The 22,116-nt window shown below is 40.2% G+C and overlaps 1 protein-coding gene across 1 annotated transcript in view; it reads left to right on the top strand.

The window, feature by feature from the left end:
* The window catches only part of zmat4a (zinc finger, matrin-type 4a), a 109,989-nt gene that overhangs the window by 13,344 nt on the left and 74,529 nt on the right, over nt 1–22,116 (top strand). Inside the window, exon 2 of the mRNA XM_061071962.1 lies at nt 2,920–3,021. Coding sequence (XP_060927945.1) covers nt 2,920–3,021 — 102 coding nt within the window. The remainder of the gene's footprint in view (nt 1–2,919; nt 3,022–22,116) is intronic.

Here is a 22,116-nt window from a genome sequence, read left to right as displayed (position 1 = left end):
TCGGGATCTTCTCTCCCTCATTTTCAAACATAGATTGCTCCCGGCTGGAGCTGAGCACTCTGCACTAACAGTAAAGTAAACTTCAGTAATTACTCACTTTATATGCAGACAAAAGTGAGGGTCAGTGTGATCATATCCTGGATACATCTGAAGGTGCCCTGGCCTCCAATGTAATGATGCATTAATATGTAGACACATGGGAGGGAAACAAACACAAAGCGTTTATTGTCTTTTTCCCATTGCAGGGTCACGGCAAGCCCGTCTCAAACCGATAAAAACGGCAAACTAAACAGTAAATGAAGGTACTAGCAATGAACCCATCATCTTTCAAGACTTTCATTTTTTGAACCAGGCTTTTGCTGGTGCATCTCCTCGTGCTGCTGCTGATGTTTCCAACGATGCTTCTCCATTTGAAATGAATTTCGGGTGATTAATCATTCATCTCCAGCATCTGTGCACCCTCACTAAAACAGGCTGTGGGCTCAACACTGGCACAAGCTGACGGAGCCCTCAAAGCCGTTCATTTATGTTGTTTGTCCTGTAGCAACTGAACAGGAAACGACACTGGTCTTCACTTGATTATGAAACTGAGGGGAAGACAGATTTTTAAAATATGTCTCTTCTTCCTCTTCACCATCCTCTTCAACTTTTGTTTATGCAAGCTCTGGGTCTCTGACAGGTCTTATCCTTCCTTTTGAGCTGCCGGAGACAACACGGTCCTGGAAAAGTCCCTTTTATGTAAAGATGGAAAGAAAGTCTGCAACTTGAAGATCATCCATTTAATAATAATATATAGTGATTGAGTATATTGAGGATATGTGTCAGATTTCAGACAACAAAGTAAAATAATGCATGTTACATTGTTAGTAGAACTCTTACCCACAAGGAAAGCTTAAATTTATTTAGTAATACAATGTCCCACCTAACAAGTGTCTTTGTCATTACGCTTTAACTCTAAAAATGAACGCATATTCAAACATAAACCATAATAAAAAACAAGGCAGCTGTTTTCAGGTTTATAAAGCATTGTATAATAATGATATTATGATATAATATGAATATGGTTATTGGCATGGAGCCATTACTGCAGTTTGAATCCAGTCCAGGCCTCTTTCTGCACATCATCTCCTAACTTCGCTGTCCCTCTCTCAACTTTTACAGTCATAATAAAGCCAAATTTATATTATTTATATATTGTGATAATAGAATTTGAATATTTATGCTTAGATGTACCTGTAGCTCCGAGCAGAAAACAATGTGCTGTGTTGTAAGTGGCTCCAACTCACAGAACTCATCATTTATTGACTCGTCATTGGGAGATGTGGGAAATACAGAGCATCTTTCGGCTCAGAACATCCAATATGTTTAACTGCACCAAATAGCAACAGATGCACTAACTCATGTCAACATCCTCTTGGTGTATCTGTAGCCGGTGGAGTTCTGATTCATCTGATGAACCATGAATGTCTTCGGAGGCAAACTCTCTTTATTCTGACAAATCAAGTGAAAAACAATCCTCCAGTCAGTTTTCACATATGTGGAGCTCCAACACAAAGTAAACATCCCTGACGGGTTAGAATAAAAAAAACAGAACATTCAACTAACGAGGAAATTTAAATATAAACAATGGCAGAACGGATAACATACAAAAAGTTAAATGTTCAAAAGGGCACGTACCTCTCCCATGAAGTACAATAGAAAGGGAAGAAGTGAAGCCTCACACCCTTATGAGGAGCGGCCCCCCCAAAAGTGGATTTAGCGGCACAGGACTTTACTGGTGTACCATTCCACTACAGGCCTATACATGCCAGGTAACAACTATGTACAGATATTTTGTGTAATTATAACAATAAAATAAAAGGGATTAGATTAAAATGCACATTGGATTATGTAAAACACTTAAAACACATAATTGGGATTATTACATATCCACAAACAAGAGTGTAATCATTTTAAGACATTAATTCTGCCCCGAGTCTGCAATCCTGCATCCTTAGTATTTGAAAGTGGAGAAAATGACAGTAAATGATTAGTTGTTGTTTGTATCTCTATATTTTTGGAAAATAGAATTCAGTTTGGAGAGACTTTGGTTTTACAGTAAGTAAGTTGGTTTGACCTTAGTTCTCATCTGTCCTGCAGCTCCTAATGAAGACGTACAGTATGTGCCTTGGTAAATGAGGATGAGTTGAGCCTGACTGCCTCCAAATATGAAATGTGAGCCCCTAATGGAAGCTGGAGCTGAATTAGTAATAGAAAGCAGAGATGGCTCAGCTGTGCCTGTGGCACAGACAAAATAAAAGCTTTTTGCAGCTGTCTCTCACACACAACAGGGACCTCACTCATATATTTTAATGAATTTTCAGGAAAAACCCCATCAGCATGATCTGTTGCTGTTATTTATTTATACCAAATATAATTTAAGGCTCTGTAACTGAAGTTTCGAGGTAGGATGTTTGATATTAAATGTTTTTTTTCTGAGTCGTTGCTCACAAAAGCTGCTCAGCATCTGTCACTAACTCAAAAGCTTTGGGTAATGAAATATTGATTAACAGCAATGGAAGTATGAAATGAGATTACTGTTTACTTGCTTTATTACAACTTGGTTGGTTTGTCTTGGCTCCCTGAAGACACACAAAGCAGGGCTGCATGACAGTGATGACCAAAAAATACTTCTTTTTTGGTATAGAGATTAAATCTTGTAGTTTAGTTTTATAACTATAACTATAACTATATATATAATTAACACTTTATCAGTTAGAGATTTTTCTCCAGTCCAGAGTTTTATGACCTGAGATTTTAGGTCAGGGATTCAGATCAGCTTCAGATCATGTCTCACGCCGTCTGAAACACGAAAACTTGAAATATTTTATTAAAGTGCATCATGTCAGTAATCATGTCTGCATTTGTCTCTTTCACCAGATGAAGTCAACAGAGGTGGACCAAGGGCTTTTCACAGACAGCTACTGCAAAGTGTGCAGCGCGCAGCTCATCTCCGAGTCCCAGAGGGTCGCCCATTATGAGGTGAACACGCCCCCCCCTCCCCTCACATTACCTTACCCGATATTCTACACTCTTGTGTTGATGAAAGACTCAGGGTCACGCTTTATTGTTTCTGCCCCCAGAGACACGAGGCTGAACTATACACCTGCGCCCTGCAGCTGATATCTCAATAAACACAACACCCCTGAGTTTACCCTATTATTCCTTTACTTTATCTCAGTGAAATACACAGAAATGAAAATGTGTGGGTTCAGATTTCGCCTTCTATTTTAAGTTGTGTTCATGCATATTTGCTAAATCTCCTAAAGGTGTCATGTAGCATTCCAAGCCCAATATGTCATTGTCATTCTTTTTGTGACTCATTAGTGTAACTACATTACAAAAGCAAAGTCATCACTTAAAGGCCACCCTCTAATTTTCATGGTGTGGCTCCCTGCTGTCATAGCTCTCACTGTGCACGGCAAAATATGGAACCATGCAAACACATGCTACAAGCATGGCAGCTCTTCCAGAAGAGTGAGCCGCCAAAAAGTAATACAAGTAAAAAGTTTACAGAGAGAACCAGTTACGGCACATTTTGTGTGTTTTGGGGCCATTTGCTGTAGAACAGGAGGTTCATCTGGCCTCTGAGTGGTCAGTGGGTAGGAGGGGGTTGCCCCTCCCTGAGAGGAGAAATGCACTTTCTGGAAAATCCAAACTCAAATTTTCACATTATGCTGTCTGAGCTGCATGTCACTGTTAAGTTTTCGACAATCACCCGGCGTCACTGATAGGACAAAGCTGCTGGATTGTTTTTCAGTGAATGGGGCAAACACTGGCTTGTAATGGTCCGTGAAAATGTGATATCCAAATGATCTCTACGCACGTTAAACACAGAAGATGTGATGTGTGAGTGTGGAGATGAGATCATTTATTTTGGTTTGTAAATCATGTGCTTTGCAGAGCTAGAGAAGGGTGGTGTTAACTATTTAATATTAACATGAAACATGAAGTTTGATTATTATTTTTTGGACAAATATCCATGGCCGAGGCACATCGGTGAGATGAGGTTATTCTAGCCATTTCAATCTGTAGAGACTTAGAGTGCAACAAATGAATAGAATAGTTACATTTCAATACAATTTAATTTGTTGGGACCTGGAAGAATAGACTTTGGTGCTTAGATCTGGAAGGACTTCAACTATCCAACATTGTTGAAGATCAATGGAGATGATCCAGAGGTGAAATGGAGGAGAGACACTCATTGATTGTTGTGTTGAATTGGCAGCTGAATGACAGAAGAGAGAGAACTTTTAAAACTTTGATTGCTTACAGGTGATTGGCTCAGGTCTAGCATGTCTGGGTGTGATTGGATGAAAAGAGAGAATGAGCAGGTGGAGCCCAGAGATAGTGTAAACTGTGCACGTATGCGCAAGGAGACAAACTTTACACTTTGTTGTTCATGCTGCCCAGATGCAGTCATTGTATTAAGACCTCAAGTCAGGAAACAACAGTCTGTGTCTGTGGTATAAAGTCAAGATTTGAACATGATTGTTTGCAGCCCTGCTCTGTACGATGGACTCTCACACCTCTGGCAGCTTATGGACCATATCATTGTTCCCGTCAGAGAACTTGAGTTACACTTACATCCTGCTGATTAACATCAACATGCATTTATGCTCCATAATCAGTGGTTCATTCATGGCTGTTGAACAGGACCACTATTACCTCCCAAATACTGGCTGTTACTCCACTGAGCTGTCACCACTCTTTGCTCCACAGCCTCCTCCACATGTTGGAGGAGGTTTTGGCAGTGCTCATGTAGATTTAATGTTCACACTGTTTGTTCAGAGGGGGAAGTACTTACCTCAGCACCTCCATCGCTGCTTAGAATGTTGTCAGACCTGTAATTATTTTACCCTGGTTCGAGTCAGTGGATAAGTGCACTATTAAAATCCACTTTGCTCCTATCTGGACAAATATCACTGCTAGACTTGATTGCTTGTCAGAGTTAGATCTCGAAGTGAGTCTAGTTCCCTCCACAAACAACCTGCTCCAGAAGGAGCTTTTTTGGGGAAATTGCTTTGGTCCACAACTGAGTATGATAGCTGTGTTCAGATATCCCACACAAACATCACTACAGATGAGAAGAACCAGTATCCCAATCATTCACTCTCAACACTGCAGAATTGACAAGGTTGTTAGAAGACTCTGAGCTGTTGACGATGACATGCAGTTCCTGAAGTTCCTGATATTATCCGGAAAACGGCTTGAATCTGATATGAGGCTTTCAAGTCATAAAAACATCAGTAATACATATATATTTATATTTTATTAAATTATTTATAATTATTACATTACATTATTTTATTTTCATCGTAAAACACATTGAGCTACTTACATGTTGTATGAAATTTGCTATGCAAATGAAGTTTATATATTATTATTTTTATTATTAATATAATTATTATATACATACCACTCCAGCTCCAGGTATGACCACATAAGTTATACTAGAGACTTGATCATCCATCTCAAAGACAATAGGAGTGAAGCAGCCTGCTGGTGTCCTCCTGTCTGAGGCGTCGGGTCAGGTAGTGATGCTGCAGATGCTGCCTCTCACTCACTGTCGCTTTCAGTTATAAGACTGAGTGTTGAGGCCGGCCGCTGTCTGACATCGACAGTAACAAGGGATGAACTCTGCAGTCCACTCTCAGGTATCATCACAGAGCCGCTGGTTGTTGTCGCCTTATGATCTAAGAGAAAAATGTTTGACTTTGGATTTTTATTGATTTTCTATTTTTGTTCCTAACAGAGAACAGGGCACTGCCGAGGTGAAATCTGATCAAAGAGAAATAAGGTTTTCAATTAATTCTACCCCACGGTGTCACTTTGTTTGAAGTTGCTTTGTCTTTGAGTCAACTTTTTCGTCTGCAACTCTTAACAAGTCAAACTCCTGCAGGGCCGTGTGCTATTTACAGGAGTTGGAACTGTCCATGGGAAACAGGAGAACAACTTGGTTCTTCAGGGCATTGCGAGAGACAGGAAGTGGCTGTACCAATCCAAATCAAATATTCATTTTGTTATTGTCTATGCTGAATACAGCACTTCGCCTGTTGCCTCCTGGAGATGGTGCGTATTTAGAGTCTCTTTTAGAGCAGTTGGGGTCTAATGCAACGTGACATGTTTGGGTCATAGTGACGACAGCAAGAAGAAAAAAGGAATGTGCAAACTTCTTTCAGATGGAGGAGGTTGTTGTTTTGCACTTACGAAGATGAGTCAGTTCCATTTTTATTTGCATAGATTTATCTCCAATCATTTCTTTTTGTCGTGTGTCTGAAGATTCAGTCCTCAAAGTCCTGGACAGATTAACAGTGAATTGTTGAATACTGAGTATGTAAACTCAATGATGACTGTGGACAAAAACACATTTTTTTTCAGTGATTACTAAATGGAATCCTTTGCTGAATGGTGTTGAATAGAACTGCCACTGATTGCACCTCACTTGCATTGTGGGTTTGTTGTCCAAGGATTCAGCCCAGCATGTCCTCCATCAAAAGTGTGAGCACAATTTGTTCGTTCTAAGTCTGAATAATTATAGTAAGGTTTTGAAAGAGACTTTGTTAACAGAAGTCTCAGTATATTTTGATTGAAATACTTTCTGGACTTTTTCAGAATTTTTTTCCCCTGGTGTGATGAGTAGGGCTACATATTGTTTATAGTTTTTTTCTGATACGCTACTAATGGTAAAGCGCTACCTTTTAAAATTGTACTGTTATGGTGCCAGTACTGAAAAAAGGTTAGTAAGAACTGTTCTTAGGCTGACGATAAGAACAGTTCTTTTTTATTGCTAAGGCAAATTGGATATAAACGAGGGCAAAACTCAAGAATTTACCAAAATAATTCTCATAATTTATAAAACCCAACTTCAATGATTAAACATTAACAACAGCTGCAGGTTAATACTATAATAATAATTGTTTCCCCTCTGCCAAGGCCAGGCACGGCCACCCCGCGGCTGATGTGCTCGACACAAGGTCAGACGCTGAGCATCCGTCTACTTTGAAATGTGTCTGTGTGTCACCAGGTGCTTTATTCAGTTTGTCATGTTCCTCCCTTTACACTGAATTGTTTTCAAACAGCTTCCCTCCCCAAGAAGGTGCGGTTATTATAAGAGTGTAGAATATGCACGTAAGCGCAGCGCCATGCCTTAAATAACAGCTGGCTCCCATCCACTCTCATGTTAATCCTCTGTGCCGGTCGCACCAGACGCTGAAGTGCAGCGATCGCTGAAGGCTGTCGAGCGCCGTGCAGCGATCGTTTCGGCGTCGAGTCTATTTTTTGCGCTTGACGCGAGCGTATCGCTGCAGGAAACACACTGAAAAATGATTTTAAACGATATTGATGACATATTTTATATGATAGAAATTATCAAATATGCATCCCATAGTTTTTATTCCCCTTCTGTTGTCCTGGAGTTTTCAATTTTACCAATTTTACCGATCACATTATTAAATGTCCCCCTCTGCCCCCACTACAGCCACACAAGCAGTCATAAAGATAAAAAGAGAGAGGGGGGGGGGGATTTACGTACTCTCCCCATAGCCTTGAGTGGAGAATACGTAATTTACCCTCGACACCCGACATTGAACGGAGCAAACAGCGGAGAAGTTATTGATGATGGATGACATTAAATTAATAATTGAAGTGGAGAAGTACTACAGAGAGCTGTATGATCCTCGGCACATGTTGTATAAAGACAACATTAAAAAGGACAAATCCTGGGACGCCGTTGCAGTTAATGACAAATATCAGCTGTATGTGTGATCACGGAGAGGAATCGCAGGATGACCGCCGCGGAGAAAAGCGTGTTTGTTGTGACCAGCCTGGCGCCTGCGCACTAGGGATCTACGCGGCGCTTACGCGAGGCTTCAGCGTCCTGTGTGTTCAGCCCAGCGCCGGCGCGCTAGTGCGCTGCGCTTACGCGACGGTGTAAACCCGGCGTTAGTGCCAGTAAGATCTGACACTGAGGTTCACAAAATGCGTGCATGCTTAGGAAGTAGATGTGTGAGACAGGAATTGCTCAGTGATGTCCGGAGGCCGGAGGAAAATGGGGAGTGACACAAGCCTGAAGGGTTCTCTTGAGGTCTGCTCCCCTCCAGAACACCCTGAAGCCGACACGAGTGTCCGAGTAGGACTGGAGCCGGAGCTCTCGTGCATGTGGTTAGAATAGCACTCTCGTGAAAATAGCCAGCTGCAAATTCTCAGAGCAGTATCAAGCTATCAAGGGATCTGCTGCCATCTGAAGCCATGGCTGAGGCATATTCGGATCTAAAGGGAAAGAATGCATTCTGGATACAAAATTGTAAAATACTTAGTAGTGTGCAAAAAAAAAAATGTTAGGGGCTTCAAAGATTAGAGGAGGGTTTCCGGGGAGCATAGCTCTTGTTAAGGAACATCTTTTGATATCTCCATGATGGAAATAAGTTCCAAACAGGTGACCCCATTTCAACGTTGCAAGTCTTTCACAACAGTGTCATGTTGAGATTTGTATAACTTCACACCAGTGCATTTGATCAGAGCGCGTTGTATTATTGAATTGATAGCTCAGACACATGTTGAAGTATGCATTGCCTTGACAGAACTAGGATCAAGACAGAGGCCAAAAAACTCATATCATATATCTTAACAGTTGGATGAAATGCTGATATGACTTAAGGTATGTTTGAGTTAGTTAGGATGAGACTAGAGTTTCCTGTACATTCAGTTTGACTGATGTGATCATCACATCATAGGGTTATTGGTTCAAGAGGTTACGGCAGCAGTGACACAAGCCCAACAGTGTCTCACAGGAAATCACTCAGTATCACTATGTGAGAAGTTGACCAGCTTGTGGCAGCTATTCTCACCTCTCTTGGTTTGAAAACAGTTATCGTCCTGCGTCACTTTATTTACTCTTTTAACAAAGGAGCTGTTCTTACACCATAGAGCTCTATCTCGACCTCCTCCTCGGCCTCAGCTTAACTGCTTTTGACAAACTGATCATCTCTGATCTAGTCAGTGTCCCTTTGGATTTTCGGACATCGCTTTAATGGAACTTTCAACTCCAAAGTTTATGCAGTCCTTTGGTGATAGCAGAGGCCGGTAGGCCGGGGATTCTTCTTTCGAACACATCAAAGCCAGCGCTCCTCTGCAGAGTGGCCTCTGGTTCAAAGACTCGCGTGGCTCATGTTAATATATGCATCCGTCTCTTTGCATGTGTTCTGGATTGGTCGTACACTGAAGCCTCTCTTGACAGGCCGCCCTGCGCCGAGCGCTGCAGGAGAGGCTTCTCTGAACCACTGCGTGTTACTTCACAGAGAAAGTGTGGAGTGGGGGGTAGTAGTCATTTAGCAAGTCGTGGGAGATGTGATGCATGTGCACTGATCACTGAGCATACTAATGTCGAGGTACTGGTTTCAAAACAAATAGATAGCAGTTATTTAAAGCAACTAAATAATTAACATCTGCTTCTTTTATTTAATGCTAAGTTAGTTAATTCTACTCAACCTTCAAAGTGACTGTTGATCTGTAGTCTTGCAGTTTTTTATTTTTTACGATTGACTGCCAACGACACTCAACGCAATCTTTCACCAGTAGGAACCCAACACTTATCTCCAAAATACGTTTAGTCACGAAAACACATGTGACACATCAAACTGGAGGAGAAGTGAAATGCGTCAGTTGACATCACTATGAAGAGTGGAGAGCGGCTCTGGTCACATTTTTCGATCCAGACCCAACCGAGCCCGAGAGAAAACTAATGCAGTTAATAAAAGCTGCATCAAGTTTGTGTTACCCTGTCCCCCACGTACATAGTAATTGCTTAACAGATTAAACACATGCAAATAATCAGGGGGCACCTCATCTCTATATGAACTGTTTCCAGCTGTACACCGTCCTGTGCTCTGATTGGCTGGCGTTGGCTGAAATTCTCACAGACTCCAAGTAGATTTAGATCTGTGATGTGTGGCGACCTCTCTCTAATCGCATCTTTGAAGAGTTCACAGGGAATGATTGGCGACTGGCTAAACTCACCATCAAATAGAGTTGGATCGATGGTTTGGTTTGATGTGAACTGGTTGAGCCAACATTTGTCATTATGAGAGGTTCTGGCAAATTAAAAAGAAGCCTGTCAGCAACCTGCAGCGTCAAGGTGCTTAAGACAACTGTTATTGCATTACAGCAATACCATAATGTGATTGACTTGATCATGTTTGTTTCTAAACGGACGGATGGAGCCACTAGTGACTGAATGTCAAACACATTCACAATTTACTGCTGGGCCGAGGCAGGAAACAGAAAATGAAGTAAAGTCACATCTGAGTTGATGGAGGATGTTGTCTCTGTTTACTGTGTCTGCAGGATGAGGACAACAGGAGACATTACCTAGTCTCAAAGAAAAACAAAAACAGTGCCAGTATGACAATGTTTTGTCCAGGTCTTTGAATTATTTAAGAGTGAAAGCCTAAAAATCGTGTATTTCAAAGGCGTGCACTATACATGGCACAGCAGCCTTCCTTCAGCAGAGCTTCATCCATCTACTTCAGCCTGAATAATCTCATTCCCCTCATCCAGTGACAGTTCCTGTCATCTGGTATTTTTTCAGCGCTCCAGAGCCTTTATTCAAATGCCACCATATTAATACAAAAGCTGCAGCGAGTTTGACTTTTTCTACTCACCCCAGGTACATATTCTGTATTTTTCAGTGCATAAAATCATGGTTCTGCGCACATTTTCGTATGCTAGGGGTGTGGGAACTCAGCAGATATACAGTTACAACCTCTAAGTACATCCTCACACATAATGGCTTCGCGTCACTCACATCCTGTTGTGGTTTTTAAATTTGATTAGTGGCATTCATGTTTAGGCGGAAAGTCAGTTAAAATATCCACAATAATCTTTCAGATAAAATTATCTAAATACTATGATACTATGTTGGCCTGCAGCAGTGCAATCTATTGTGTCTGTTGTTTCACAGGCTGGGACATCAGTTTGGAATGTCAAAACCAGAATCATTTTAGCAGCAGCTAGAAATGCCTTTTAAAGAGTAATTTAACTCCAGACTAGAAATCAGAACTTCTCATATTGAAGGTCTTAAGCATGTTTCATCTCTGAGTTCACACAATAAATACAACAAATGTAACTAAGTATTTGATAGTTATGTAAATGTTGACATAAGTTTTTTTAAAGGACCATCTTCCTCTTCTAAATTGAAAGTCTTTGGTTTTGGGAGTTAGACAAAACTAGCAAATTGATGACTTGACGTTAAGCTTCAAGAGTATTGTGACACAACCATTTATTTCCTTTCTTGATGTTTTATAGACCAGACATTCAACTAATTTAGAAAGTAATTGGCAAATTGATTGAACAGCAACTAATAGTTATTTTCCAATCACATCAATTGAAATGATGTTATAATGAATCTTGTAATAATAGTAATAAAACTGAAAAGTGCAGCAATATTCAATGATGTCTCATCAGACGTTCAGCAAACCAATCAGTTCCCTGTGGCTTTTTACGAAACAAATTAAATTAAGCAATTGCTACTTGTAACCACCTATCATGTTTTCTGTGGTATGCTGACACCTCATGCAGTGAATATGCAGTGTTAATCACACTGACTGTATTTATATTATGCTTTTCCACTGTCATTTACCACTCAAAGTGCTTCGGGCCCACATTCATCCATTCACGCAGACATTCATACAGAGCTTCTATACACAGCATTTTGCTTTCTGTCACATCACTAACTCCCCAGTGATGACTCTCACCCGCCCACTAATCAGAACGGTGATTTAACTTATTGACACACTTATATTTCTGTATATTTTCTTTTTGTCTTTTTTGTCCTCGTCCCTACTTTATTGTATGAGTGATCAGTGTAGGTACCAGGGGGACAGGTGGTGCTGTGGACTGCAGGGGGACTTGAACTGACTTACAGCCATCCATATCTGAACGATGGCCTTTGTGACAGTTAAGGATGATTCTTACAGTGTGTAGACATTAACTTGACTAGACAATCGACCATGTAGGAAAATTGCCCAAGTATGACTTTCTACTTTCCTCTGATGCAGGAGGAAGCGGGCGCCTTCCTCCTCTCCCCCCCTCGACCTGGATTTTGTGTCTGCTTCATTCCCACATTCAGCAGGCAAATGGAGCTTTTGAATATGCGTGAAGCATTAGTCCACAGGGCCTGATAACAGCGCTTGACTCTGACGATACCATTTGCCCTGAAGGATCCCTACATTACTGTCTCATCCAAGTTCCCAACACTTGCATGTTGCTTGAGATCATCATCTAGTCGAACCGCCTCGTGTCATTCAGGGTCAAATATTGCGGTGGCCGTGGGATTATTCCTTCGTCTAAAGTGAAAAACTATGGGTCGTGAATCATAAACCCACAGTGGACAACGTGCAAACATGCAGATGAAGAAAGTAATAATATCATTGGTTGTGTAAAACAGAGATGAAGACAATGTTCACTGGAGAGAAAGCTGGCTAAAGGGCACATACAAATGTAAAGGGAGAGATGTGGCGAGAGTAAAAATAGTGATCTTTATAGTAAATTCATTTGTGACCGTGACATTTGTGAAGTTGGAAGGTGAGCAGGCTGTCTTATTAGCCAAGGATACCTGGGTGACCACAGTGTTTCACCCATGTTAGATCCAGCAAGTAAGAAAGGCAGACTATTTAAACTGGATAGCTTCAGAATGAATATAGAGCTTCCTTTTTGGCACCAGGTCTTTTTCTCTTGATTAAATAAAAAACTGGTAATATTTTTCTGCAATCCAGACATTTTAGTCAATTTATATTTCTATAAGTATTATATTTTAACATTTTATTATTTCATAAAACAGTTACCCTGGTGTTATTCATGACTATTGTAAGTTCAGAGGAAACGGCTGTGGTAGATTGTAACTGTTGACCCCATAGAATGCATATAAAGATGGACCATGTGTCTCAACTACCTCCATTATCCAGAAACTAAGCCAAAATACACCTGAGGCATACGCTTCCATCTGACAGGCATCAATCACATCCTTTAGAGGATGAATCTGCAGTTGCAAAATCCTGCCAATCCTTTTATTTATAGCATCAAATGAGTGATGAAAACCAAACTTATCAGAGAAAGGAACATTTGAACATACAACAATGTGATAAGAACTAAATAGGGAGCTGTCATTTTGTCCACGATGAAATACAGTCTGTGGTTTACACACTGTCACTATGAACTCCAGTAATACAACAGGAAACTACAATTCATGTTGATGGTCAAACCTTAAATTAAAGTAATTTTATTGTGTGAATTGAATGCTACTGTATCTTAACTTAGCATCTCTTACACTAGCTTGGTAGCCAAATGCTTGCCAGCCTCTTTCTGTAGTTTGTTTCAAATGTTTTGTTGTTTGGTTTTTGTCTCATTTTCAGTGCGATGGTAAAGTGGGATGGGCTGTTAGGTAAAGCTTTTCTTTACATCTCTCACCTTTTCTTCCCCTGAAAAGATCCACTACGGTAACAGTAACTCACATTTCATGCACAGTCTTAATGAAATAAAACTGCTGATGGACAATCTGCAATATGGGGAAAATACTGGTTTGGAAATCAGGTTTGGGAAGTTGGAGGCTAATAGAGATTACTCAGTAACACACATACATTGTGGATGTGTATAACAGAATGAATACAATTACATTTTTAATTTTTGGAAGTTTATAGTTTGAATCGTTTTAATGTCTAATATTTTAGTTGTAGTTACTGTCGATATAATGAACACTGCTGGTAGGAGCACCACTTTAATGTCGGCTACTCTAAGTTTGTAAACTACAATTAAGCAAATTATTTGTTGTCCCTGCTCAGACACATTCACCCTCCCCATTCATCTTACTTACCTAAAGTCCTTTCACTCGATCGCTGCTGTGTGAACAGTCCAAACAAAATAGCCAGCCAAGGTTGTTTTTTTTAAGCAAGTCCGACCTGACAGCAGGGACAAGATGCATACAACCTGGTGTAGATTCAAGTCTAAACAAAGTGTCTACTCTGCACAAAAAGCTGAAATATGCATACACAGCCTGCACGCACAGACATATAAAAACCCCATGTTAGCATTATTTCTCAGTCATCATGACATTGTGCACATATGGTGATGATTTATTACTCGTAGCTTAAAACTTTCATTCAAAGGGCTGAAAAGTAGCAGGAAAAAACAACTTCAGAGACCCGCCATATATACCTTTTGACTCAGTTTAATTATTATATTTTTTTTATCTGAGGCTGACCTTGGAACGTCATCAGCGTAACATTTTACAAACCCTGAACTTCTCCGCCTCTCCACTCACATGGTTCCATCTGCTCATCACCAGATCGCAGCCTCTGGGTGTACGAGAGTATGTCAGATATTGACAAGCTAATCTGCGCTCTCCCTGCCCGCTCTGTTTGACCTTTACAAATATTGATTTTTTGAAGGAGAGGATTAGTGAAGCACAGTAGCTCAGTGCGAGTACTCGTACTCACATCGCGGTCCAGATGTGATCTCTTCAAACAGATGCAAAGAGGTCATTTTCGGGAATGACTTCATGAAAGCTCTTAAGGTTTTTGTCTTTCTGTTATGTTTTTCTGAAACGTGCTACTTTTCACTAGCAGCAGCTCCAGCATATCTATAACAGATTCTCATGAGTTTAATTTTTGTCGGGTGAAGAAAGAATAAAATTTCTATGATCTCTTCCTAATCACTTGTCAGGCATCATTAGTCCAGTGAGGTCTCCTTACAGTTGCAGCAGCCTGGTCAGAGAGTTTATAGATACTCCCGTCTGCGTCTGCGAGAGTGATGCCCTTGCTGCACGCATTGATCATCTCCTGTCATTTTTATAGGCTTGGGAGTTAATGGGATGGAAATATTAGCCATTTCTAGTGCTGACAGAAAGTAATCAACAGTAGTGAAATGAGACTGAATCATCATGGTGCCTGCTGATAATTGAAGAGGCTGAAAAGTGCTGTTCCAATGAGTCTGTAGTGTGATCAGAGCAGAATGGAAAACATATTAAGAGTCCTTGTTAAATTATAATGGAAAAAAGACGATTGTGACCTCCTCAGGAATCCGTCTCCACACCATGTGCTAATAACACACACAAGAAGATGGTAATTAAAATCCTTCAAAACATGTTGGCACAATGAAAAGTGGCCCAGAGATTCTTGTGTAAGCAAAAACTGTCCCGTTGAGATGCTTCGCCCTTTTTATTTAGTTCACTGTAATGCAGCGGCATTAACACAGTTTAATTACTATCCTGTCTCACTGGGAAACAGTGGATCAAAAGAGGGGTTATTAATAGAAATAGTCCTGAGAGATAAGTTGTTAGTCTGCCCCTTTAAAACATGGCTATTGTGAGCACAGAGAGAAAGAGAGAGAGAGAGAGAGAGAGAGAGAGAGAGAGAGAGAGAGAGAGAGAGAGAGAGAGAGAGAGAGAGAGAGAGAGAGAGAGAGAGAGAGAGAGAGAGAGAGAGAGAGAGAGAGAGAGAGAGAGAGAGAGAGAGAGAGAGTAGGAGACAAAGGGAGAGAGAGAGAGGTGAAACGTTCCTTTCGGCTCTTGAAAGATAAAACGAGTTTAAAACGTCCCGGAATCTTTGTGACAGGGAGGCGATTAGCTGCTGAAGCATGTCAAATTAAAAAGAGCGTGAGATGCATATTCCACTCGCAGTTAGATTGAATTCTTTCACAGTTTCACCGTGACTCAGCTCATAATCCCAGGCAGGGTTTTAATTTCAATATAACCCCCCCCCTGCTCCCTCCCCAAATGTGCCTCCAGCTCCATGAGGCACAAATTCAAAACAACAAGTTGGATTCTCAACATTGAGAATCTCGCCTTTGGTGGTGTTGAAAAACAGTTTTGTTGCATGCAATGATAATTCGATGCATTAAGGCTACTCTGCATAAATACAGACAGAGCACCAAAAGCATTTAGTGCGATAGTCATAGTCATTAAGAATACAGTCATAAAAGAAAATACTTCTGTATGTCTTTTACAACCCTGAGCTCATGTGGGCAGGAGATCATAAAAAAACAGGTGTAATTGGTGAGATCAACTTATTTATTGCATAAAATGTTTGGAGCAAGATTACAAAATAAAAGAGAGAGGCAAACTACAAAGGAAAACAAAGCGCCAAAGGGTGCTGTCCAAATCAGAGAAATAACTATGACAAAACAGGACCAACTGGTCAACAAATGGAAAACAGTAATCACAACAATCACATAATGGAAACTCCTCACTATCTAACTATTTCAGGAGAACAGAAATACATAGTCTCCAGCAGTGATAGTTTGACTAAACAACAATCATGGAAACAAGCTTACAAGATTTATCAGTAAAACACAAGGGGCATAGCCAGAGTGACCTGCCCAGAGCCAGGGAAGGGGGGGGTAGTGTCATTAATGCATTTATAAAAGTTAATTTTGCACTAAACAAGCCTATTTTGTTCCCTAGCAAAGAGAAAAACATATGCACCCCAAGATATACATGCTAAGAAGGCTGGACAGTTTACACTACACAATGTGACAAAAACTGTAAATCTTAAATATGTAAATCCTATTTCACAACATCAAAGCACTTGTACTTTGGAATTTCCACTTCATGCTACTTTATACTTTTACTCTGATACATTTTAGACAGAATTATTGTTTTTTACACTTTATTACATTTGACAGCTTTAGTTCCTTTTAAAAATGACCATTTCAAAGAATATGAAATTTAACAAGCTGTTAAAACACATTATAATACATCTGTGTGGTAGTCATGCACAGAAACCCATGAAACCACAACTTTTGTCATTTTGTCAGAGAACTGCATTGACTTTATTACCTTTAGACAAGGCTGTTTTTCTACTTATTATGCTAAGCCATGCTAATCGGCCTGTGCTTGTAGCTTCATATGTACCGTACCGACGAGACTGGCATTTTTATTATATTTGTTAGTTAGTTGGTTTGTTTGTTAGTTTATTAGCCGGATTACACAAAAACTACTAAATGGATTTCCACAAAACTTGGTTGTAGGATGGGACATGGGATGAGAGAGAACCCATTTGATTTTTGGTGCTGTAACTTTCTTTAATATTGTGATTTTTTAGGATTGTACAGGGAATAATGCATGAATCTTGGTGAAAATCAGTAGAACCATTTAGAAGACTGATGTCTCTGAGGATTTGCAATTTGGTGCAGCTTGATTGAAGTTAAAGGGTACTCTCGGCCCTTGGCAGAAGTATGCGTTCTACTGAGTGCCATTCTAGTAAGAAATTAATTATTTTGTTACAGAAACTCAGTAGTGTGGAAGATCAAGGTGGAAAGGACAGATCAAATGAATAGATTGGAAAAAAGTATGTGCAGGAATTTAAAAACAAATCCCCGAATACACTTGAGTAAAAGTGAATATGATTATTATAACTATTTTACATACGTCTTTAGTTAGAAAGTCATTCTACTTTCTGAGCTTCAGTTTGTGGTTCGTGAAGGCTGGTCTCTGAAGTGCAGTTTTCACTTTGTATTGCAGTGTTCACACATGGTTTTCGTCAGTTCTACTTTGATGAGAAATCATCTTGAAATCTTGTGATGGAAAGAAGAACAAAAGCTCTCTAAGCTCTGGGGAATGAGAATGAGATATAATATGAAGAGCTGTCAGAGAAAAAACCAATGGAGTGAAAAGCCCTTGGGCGTAGTGGGGAGACATTGTGCTTAAATCACCAACGGTATCATAATATATTTACTCTTTACAGATGTTTCTGAATGTGCTCCATTTCCTAGAAATATCCATAGAGCTTAACTGCAGCTATTTCATGGTATGATCATGGACAGACAGGTAGAAGTAGCCCTGTGCATTCACTGAGAAGGATGTTATGTTTCTGTAGCTCTGCAGGTGACATTGTGTTTGAAGTAAACGTGCCACTGAGGAAACATCCATATGATGCAAGTTCCCTGGAAGCCAGTGAAGCGGATGTGTCTGTGCTTTCTAATGTGGGATGTTGTGTAAAACCGACGGCATGTTGCCTTTGATCTCAAGGGATTTTGTTTGTGGTCGATATACCGTGCTTTCAGTGGGATTTTGAGGATTGACTGCCTGGCCTACTTTTGTGACAGTGTTTTGTCAGCTGTCTCAGGGCTTCCTCCCTGATCTGCTAAGCAAAGACAATTCCGTTTCAATTTTAGAAAAGAGGCAAAACAAAAGATAAAATTGCAAATCCATCAAATTATCATTTGAAGTTTCAAATTTGTTGTAAAAGTGAGGCTGCTGCTGCTTATTCAAACCATACTGTATATAGGGAAATATAAAGATTGTTCTTGTCCTGAGAACCAAATTTAACTCCTGCATTGATTTATGGCATTGATTGCTTGATGGCATTGCTGATGTTGATGTGAACTAGCTGAAGTGGGGATTCTTTCAGGTGCATGGCAGATATTTGCCTAACAATTATAAGACGACAGGAAAAGATTATTTGAAATGAGGTTTGCGGGCCAATATATCTGACCTCTCCCAATGACACCAGTAGGAAGAGTGTCGGTTGTGCTGATGGATATGTCTATTCCATCTTCAGCTCAGCAGGACCACTGATGCTCCGGCACCCAGCCACTCCCACTAACCCTCTTCATTTCCAATGCTTCATTTTCTAGTTCTTACCATTCTTTCTTAAAGTTTCCTCAAAAACAATTTTTAAAACATCACAGCTCACGTAAGGTCTTTCCTCCTGTTTATTCTTGTTGCTCATGTGAGGTTCTGTCCAAACCAAAGGGATGAAAGAAGAAAGAGATCTGAAGCTGCTGAGTGCATCTCCTGCTCCCTGCTGTTCAGGAGACAGTTTGTATGTCACCAGTGTTTACCACAGGTTAAGGACATCTGACTCTTGGTCATTAATCATTTCTCCAGTCTACTTGATGCCCCAGGAGCACAGTTCACCTTGCTGTCAATACACACTCCCAGCAGCCTTTGAATTTAGATTTCCAAACTGCGGTATAATAAACAGCAACAGGAAATCTATTTTAGACTGAAAGAGAGCTATTTTAGTAGCTCTTGAATTAGATTTGATGGGTTGTAAATGCTGCCTCACTGTTGATTTGTTGTGCCTCTGGGCAAGTACGGTGTATAATGTCAACTCAGGCTTATTTAAAAAGCACTTAACAACTAGAGATGACCCCAGTGCTGTACAATAAAGATGAATGGAAGTACAGGAATGCAATCAAATCAAATACCAAGTATATACACAGATGATATACATACTTGCATGCTAGAGATTCGAACAGTAATAATATGAAAATATATATATAAACTAAGCATTTCCACAGAGTTGTATATTTTAGGTGCCAATATCTTGAAGTAAGAGACACAGAGACCATGGCTGTGTGTCATGGCTATCTGTGGTATTAACAATCTAAGTCTGAGTCATCCAAAAAGTAGACGGTGAACTATTTTTAAAGTAAATATGAGTGGGACCTGTGTAGTGGATAACACAATACAGAATAGATGAAATAGTTAATGGAAGAAAATAGACCAAACACCGGAGACCATCAAAACTGAATTAGGTGTCTGCCCACTGTGGCAGTGACAGATGGCATCTGAATTTCCTCCTGTATATGGTTACAATGCAATACCTCCTGAAAAGCATCCACTCTGAGATGTGAATCAATTTGTATTGAGCTAGGAATTATCATGTGTTCACCAGCCTTAGTCATTATATCGGAGTGTCATGGTGTTTTACGGCTTTAAAGGAAAAGCAGCAAACTGTTTTCACAGCTATTAGAGAGAGTGAAGGATAGTGGATCAGGAAACAGTGAGGCTGCTCTCTGTTGAAAGAAAGTAACACTAGTGCACAGTAGTAGTTCACCTAAAGTACAACCAACCTGACCTCCATGGTACTCATGAGCTATAGGATACTTCTAAGATCTGAAAATAGCATTATGCTTCCTCTCTTGACCACTGCCTGACCTGTAATGTTGAACACACACTTTCCTCCAAAACAAGAGCATTACAGGTCAGTGGAACACCTGCGGTCAGTGCTGCAAATGTAGCAACAAATCACACAATAGCACAGTTCAAGCATGAGAGACTGATACTGTGCTGTTCCTCTTCCTTGTTGTCTTGGCTGCAATATTCAGCTGATTTTTAACCTCCTTAAATGATGTTGTTGCTGCATATGAACGTTGTTATTCCCAATGTAAGTATCTGTGTTGAATTTCAATAGTTAGACTTTATATGAGGGAACACATATTAACAGTTAACTAGTTGCTGATTAGCATAATGGTTAATATGTGTTCCCTCATATAAAGTCTTACCATTCTAATCTGTATGGGATTTTTGTTTTAATTTGTGTCAAAGTTGTGGTGTCTAATGTTGTTGAGACATCCTGGGCAGTTGATACCATCTGAGCGGGTATTCTCTGCTATGGCTTTAACAGTTAACAGATTGTCACCACAGCAAGTGAACATGTTGCTGTTTCTAAATAAAAAACAGTTAACAAGCTGTCCACTATGCTGAGGACTGAGGTTTGCCTGGCCTGTTTATGATGGTTTATTATTGTGATTGCTGAACATACACATAGTTAACTGTCATGGGCACCGGAGTTCCCACATGAGAATCCTATGCTATTCTACCTGCGTGCCAATGATAGTAAAAACTTTGTGGATATTTTATATTTTTATATTTTATATTTTGTGCTGATGACTATGATCAGAAAAGTTGCAAAGAAAAAAAATTGTTGCTCGTGTCTATTTGTGTGTGTCCTAAGCGTCTGCAGCCATGCTGACAGCTCTATTTAGCTGTAGCTAAAGACTCTCAGCATACTTGTTGTGACAATGCCACCATGTTGGCGTAGAGCAGATAATGTTTTCCATGTTGGCTTATCGTGTAGCAATCTAACATTTGCTAATCAGCTATAAAAATACAGCACTGCTGATGCTAATAGGATGCTCTTATATTTATTGTTTATAGAAATGTTTTCCAGTAGTTGACAGAGTGAAGACAATTTCCATAGACACATTGCAGCAGCAAGAAAAAAATAAATCGTATTGACGTATTTATATTAAAGAACAACAGTGGACACAGTATGCCAAACCAACTCTCAACATGGAAACTGAACATTATAAAATATCGATATATGCTATAAGAAGAAGCATTGATTGATTGATGGGTCAATAGATGCAGTTCATGTCACAATTTGAGCCTCCTCTCATTAACCTTTATTCCAAGTTCTCTAGGGAGACCTGTTCTGTTAAGACTGCTTATCATTACAACTGTATTCAGAAAAAGCCAATTACTGGAAATCAATCACAGATTTCTGATGGCATCAGGTACATGTACTGCAGACTCATAATGTTGGGCAACAGCTGAACCAGCCTTGTTTCTCTGCTGCTTTATTTTGAAAAGCTTCGGGAAAACTTTGTTTCATTTTCTGCTGGAATCCTTGGAGGTATTTTCAGGAAAACACACTGTAGAACCCTGACACAAAAAAAACTGCATTAGGCTGCTGTTATGATGTAAACCCGTGATGACTCAGGAGATAATGCCTGTAAGAAAATGGACTGCAGTGCTTCTTCCAGGGTTCCATATAGTGGAGGGGACAACAACAGTCAGTAACAGTGCAGAGCCCTTGGCCAACGGGTAAGCACAGAAAACCTCTGTCTAAACCAAGCTAAGAGACACAGCACAGGCTGGGTCCTGAGCATCTCTGAGTTTACCTGACCTCTGTCACAATCGCTTCTATCTGTCTTTCTATAATTAGTGGGCTCAGTGAGGCTGCCAGCACTCAGCTGCTGGTCTAGTGCACGTCACAGAACACTCAGGGCTGTGTTTGGGTAAAAGGCTCCAGAAATTACCAGGAAGGTAGCGAGGAGGCTCCACTGTACAACAGGCATCAACCTGAGGCACTAAGTGCTGTGATGAGTGGAGACAGCACCAATGGTGCTGGCCTAGTCCTCCAAGGCCCAGCAGGCAACATGGAATGAGGGGTTTTACTGAATATGTTCAAATCTTACTTTCTAAAGACAATTAAAAAAACTGTTTTCATCACAACTAATTTTGTTTTGCGCAATTTAAGGGTCTGCTTTCCTGATATTTGTGATACAAAGGGT

The sequence above is a fragment of the Limanda limanda genome, chromosome 5 (genome assembly GCF_963576545.1).
Source record: "Limanda limanda chromosome 5, fLimLim1.1, whole genome shotgun sequence".
Taxonomy (NCBI): Eukaryota; Metazoa; Chordata; class Actinopteri; order Pleuronectiformes; family Pleuronectidae; genus Limanda; species Limanda limanda.
This window is presented reverse-complemented; position numbering and strand designations above follow the sequence as displayed.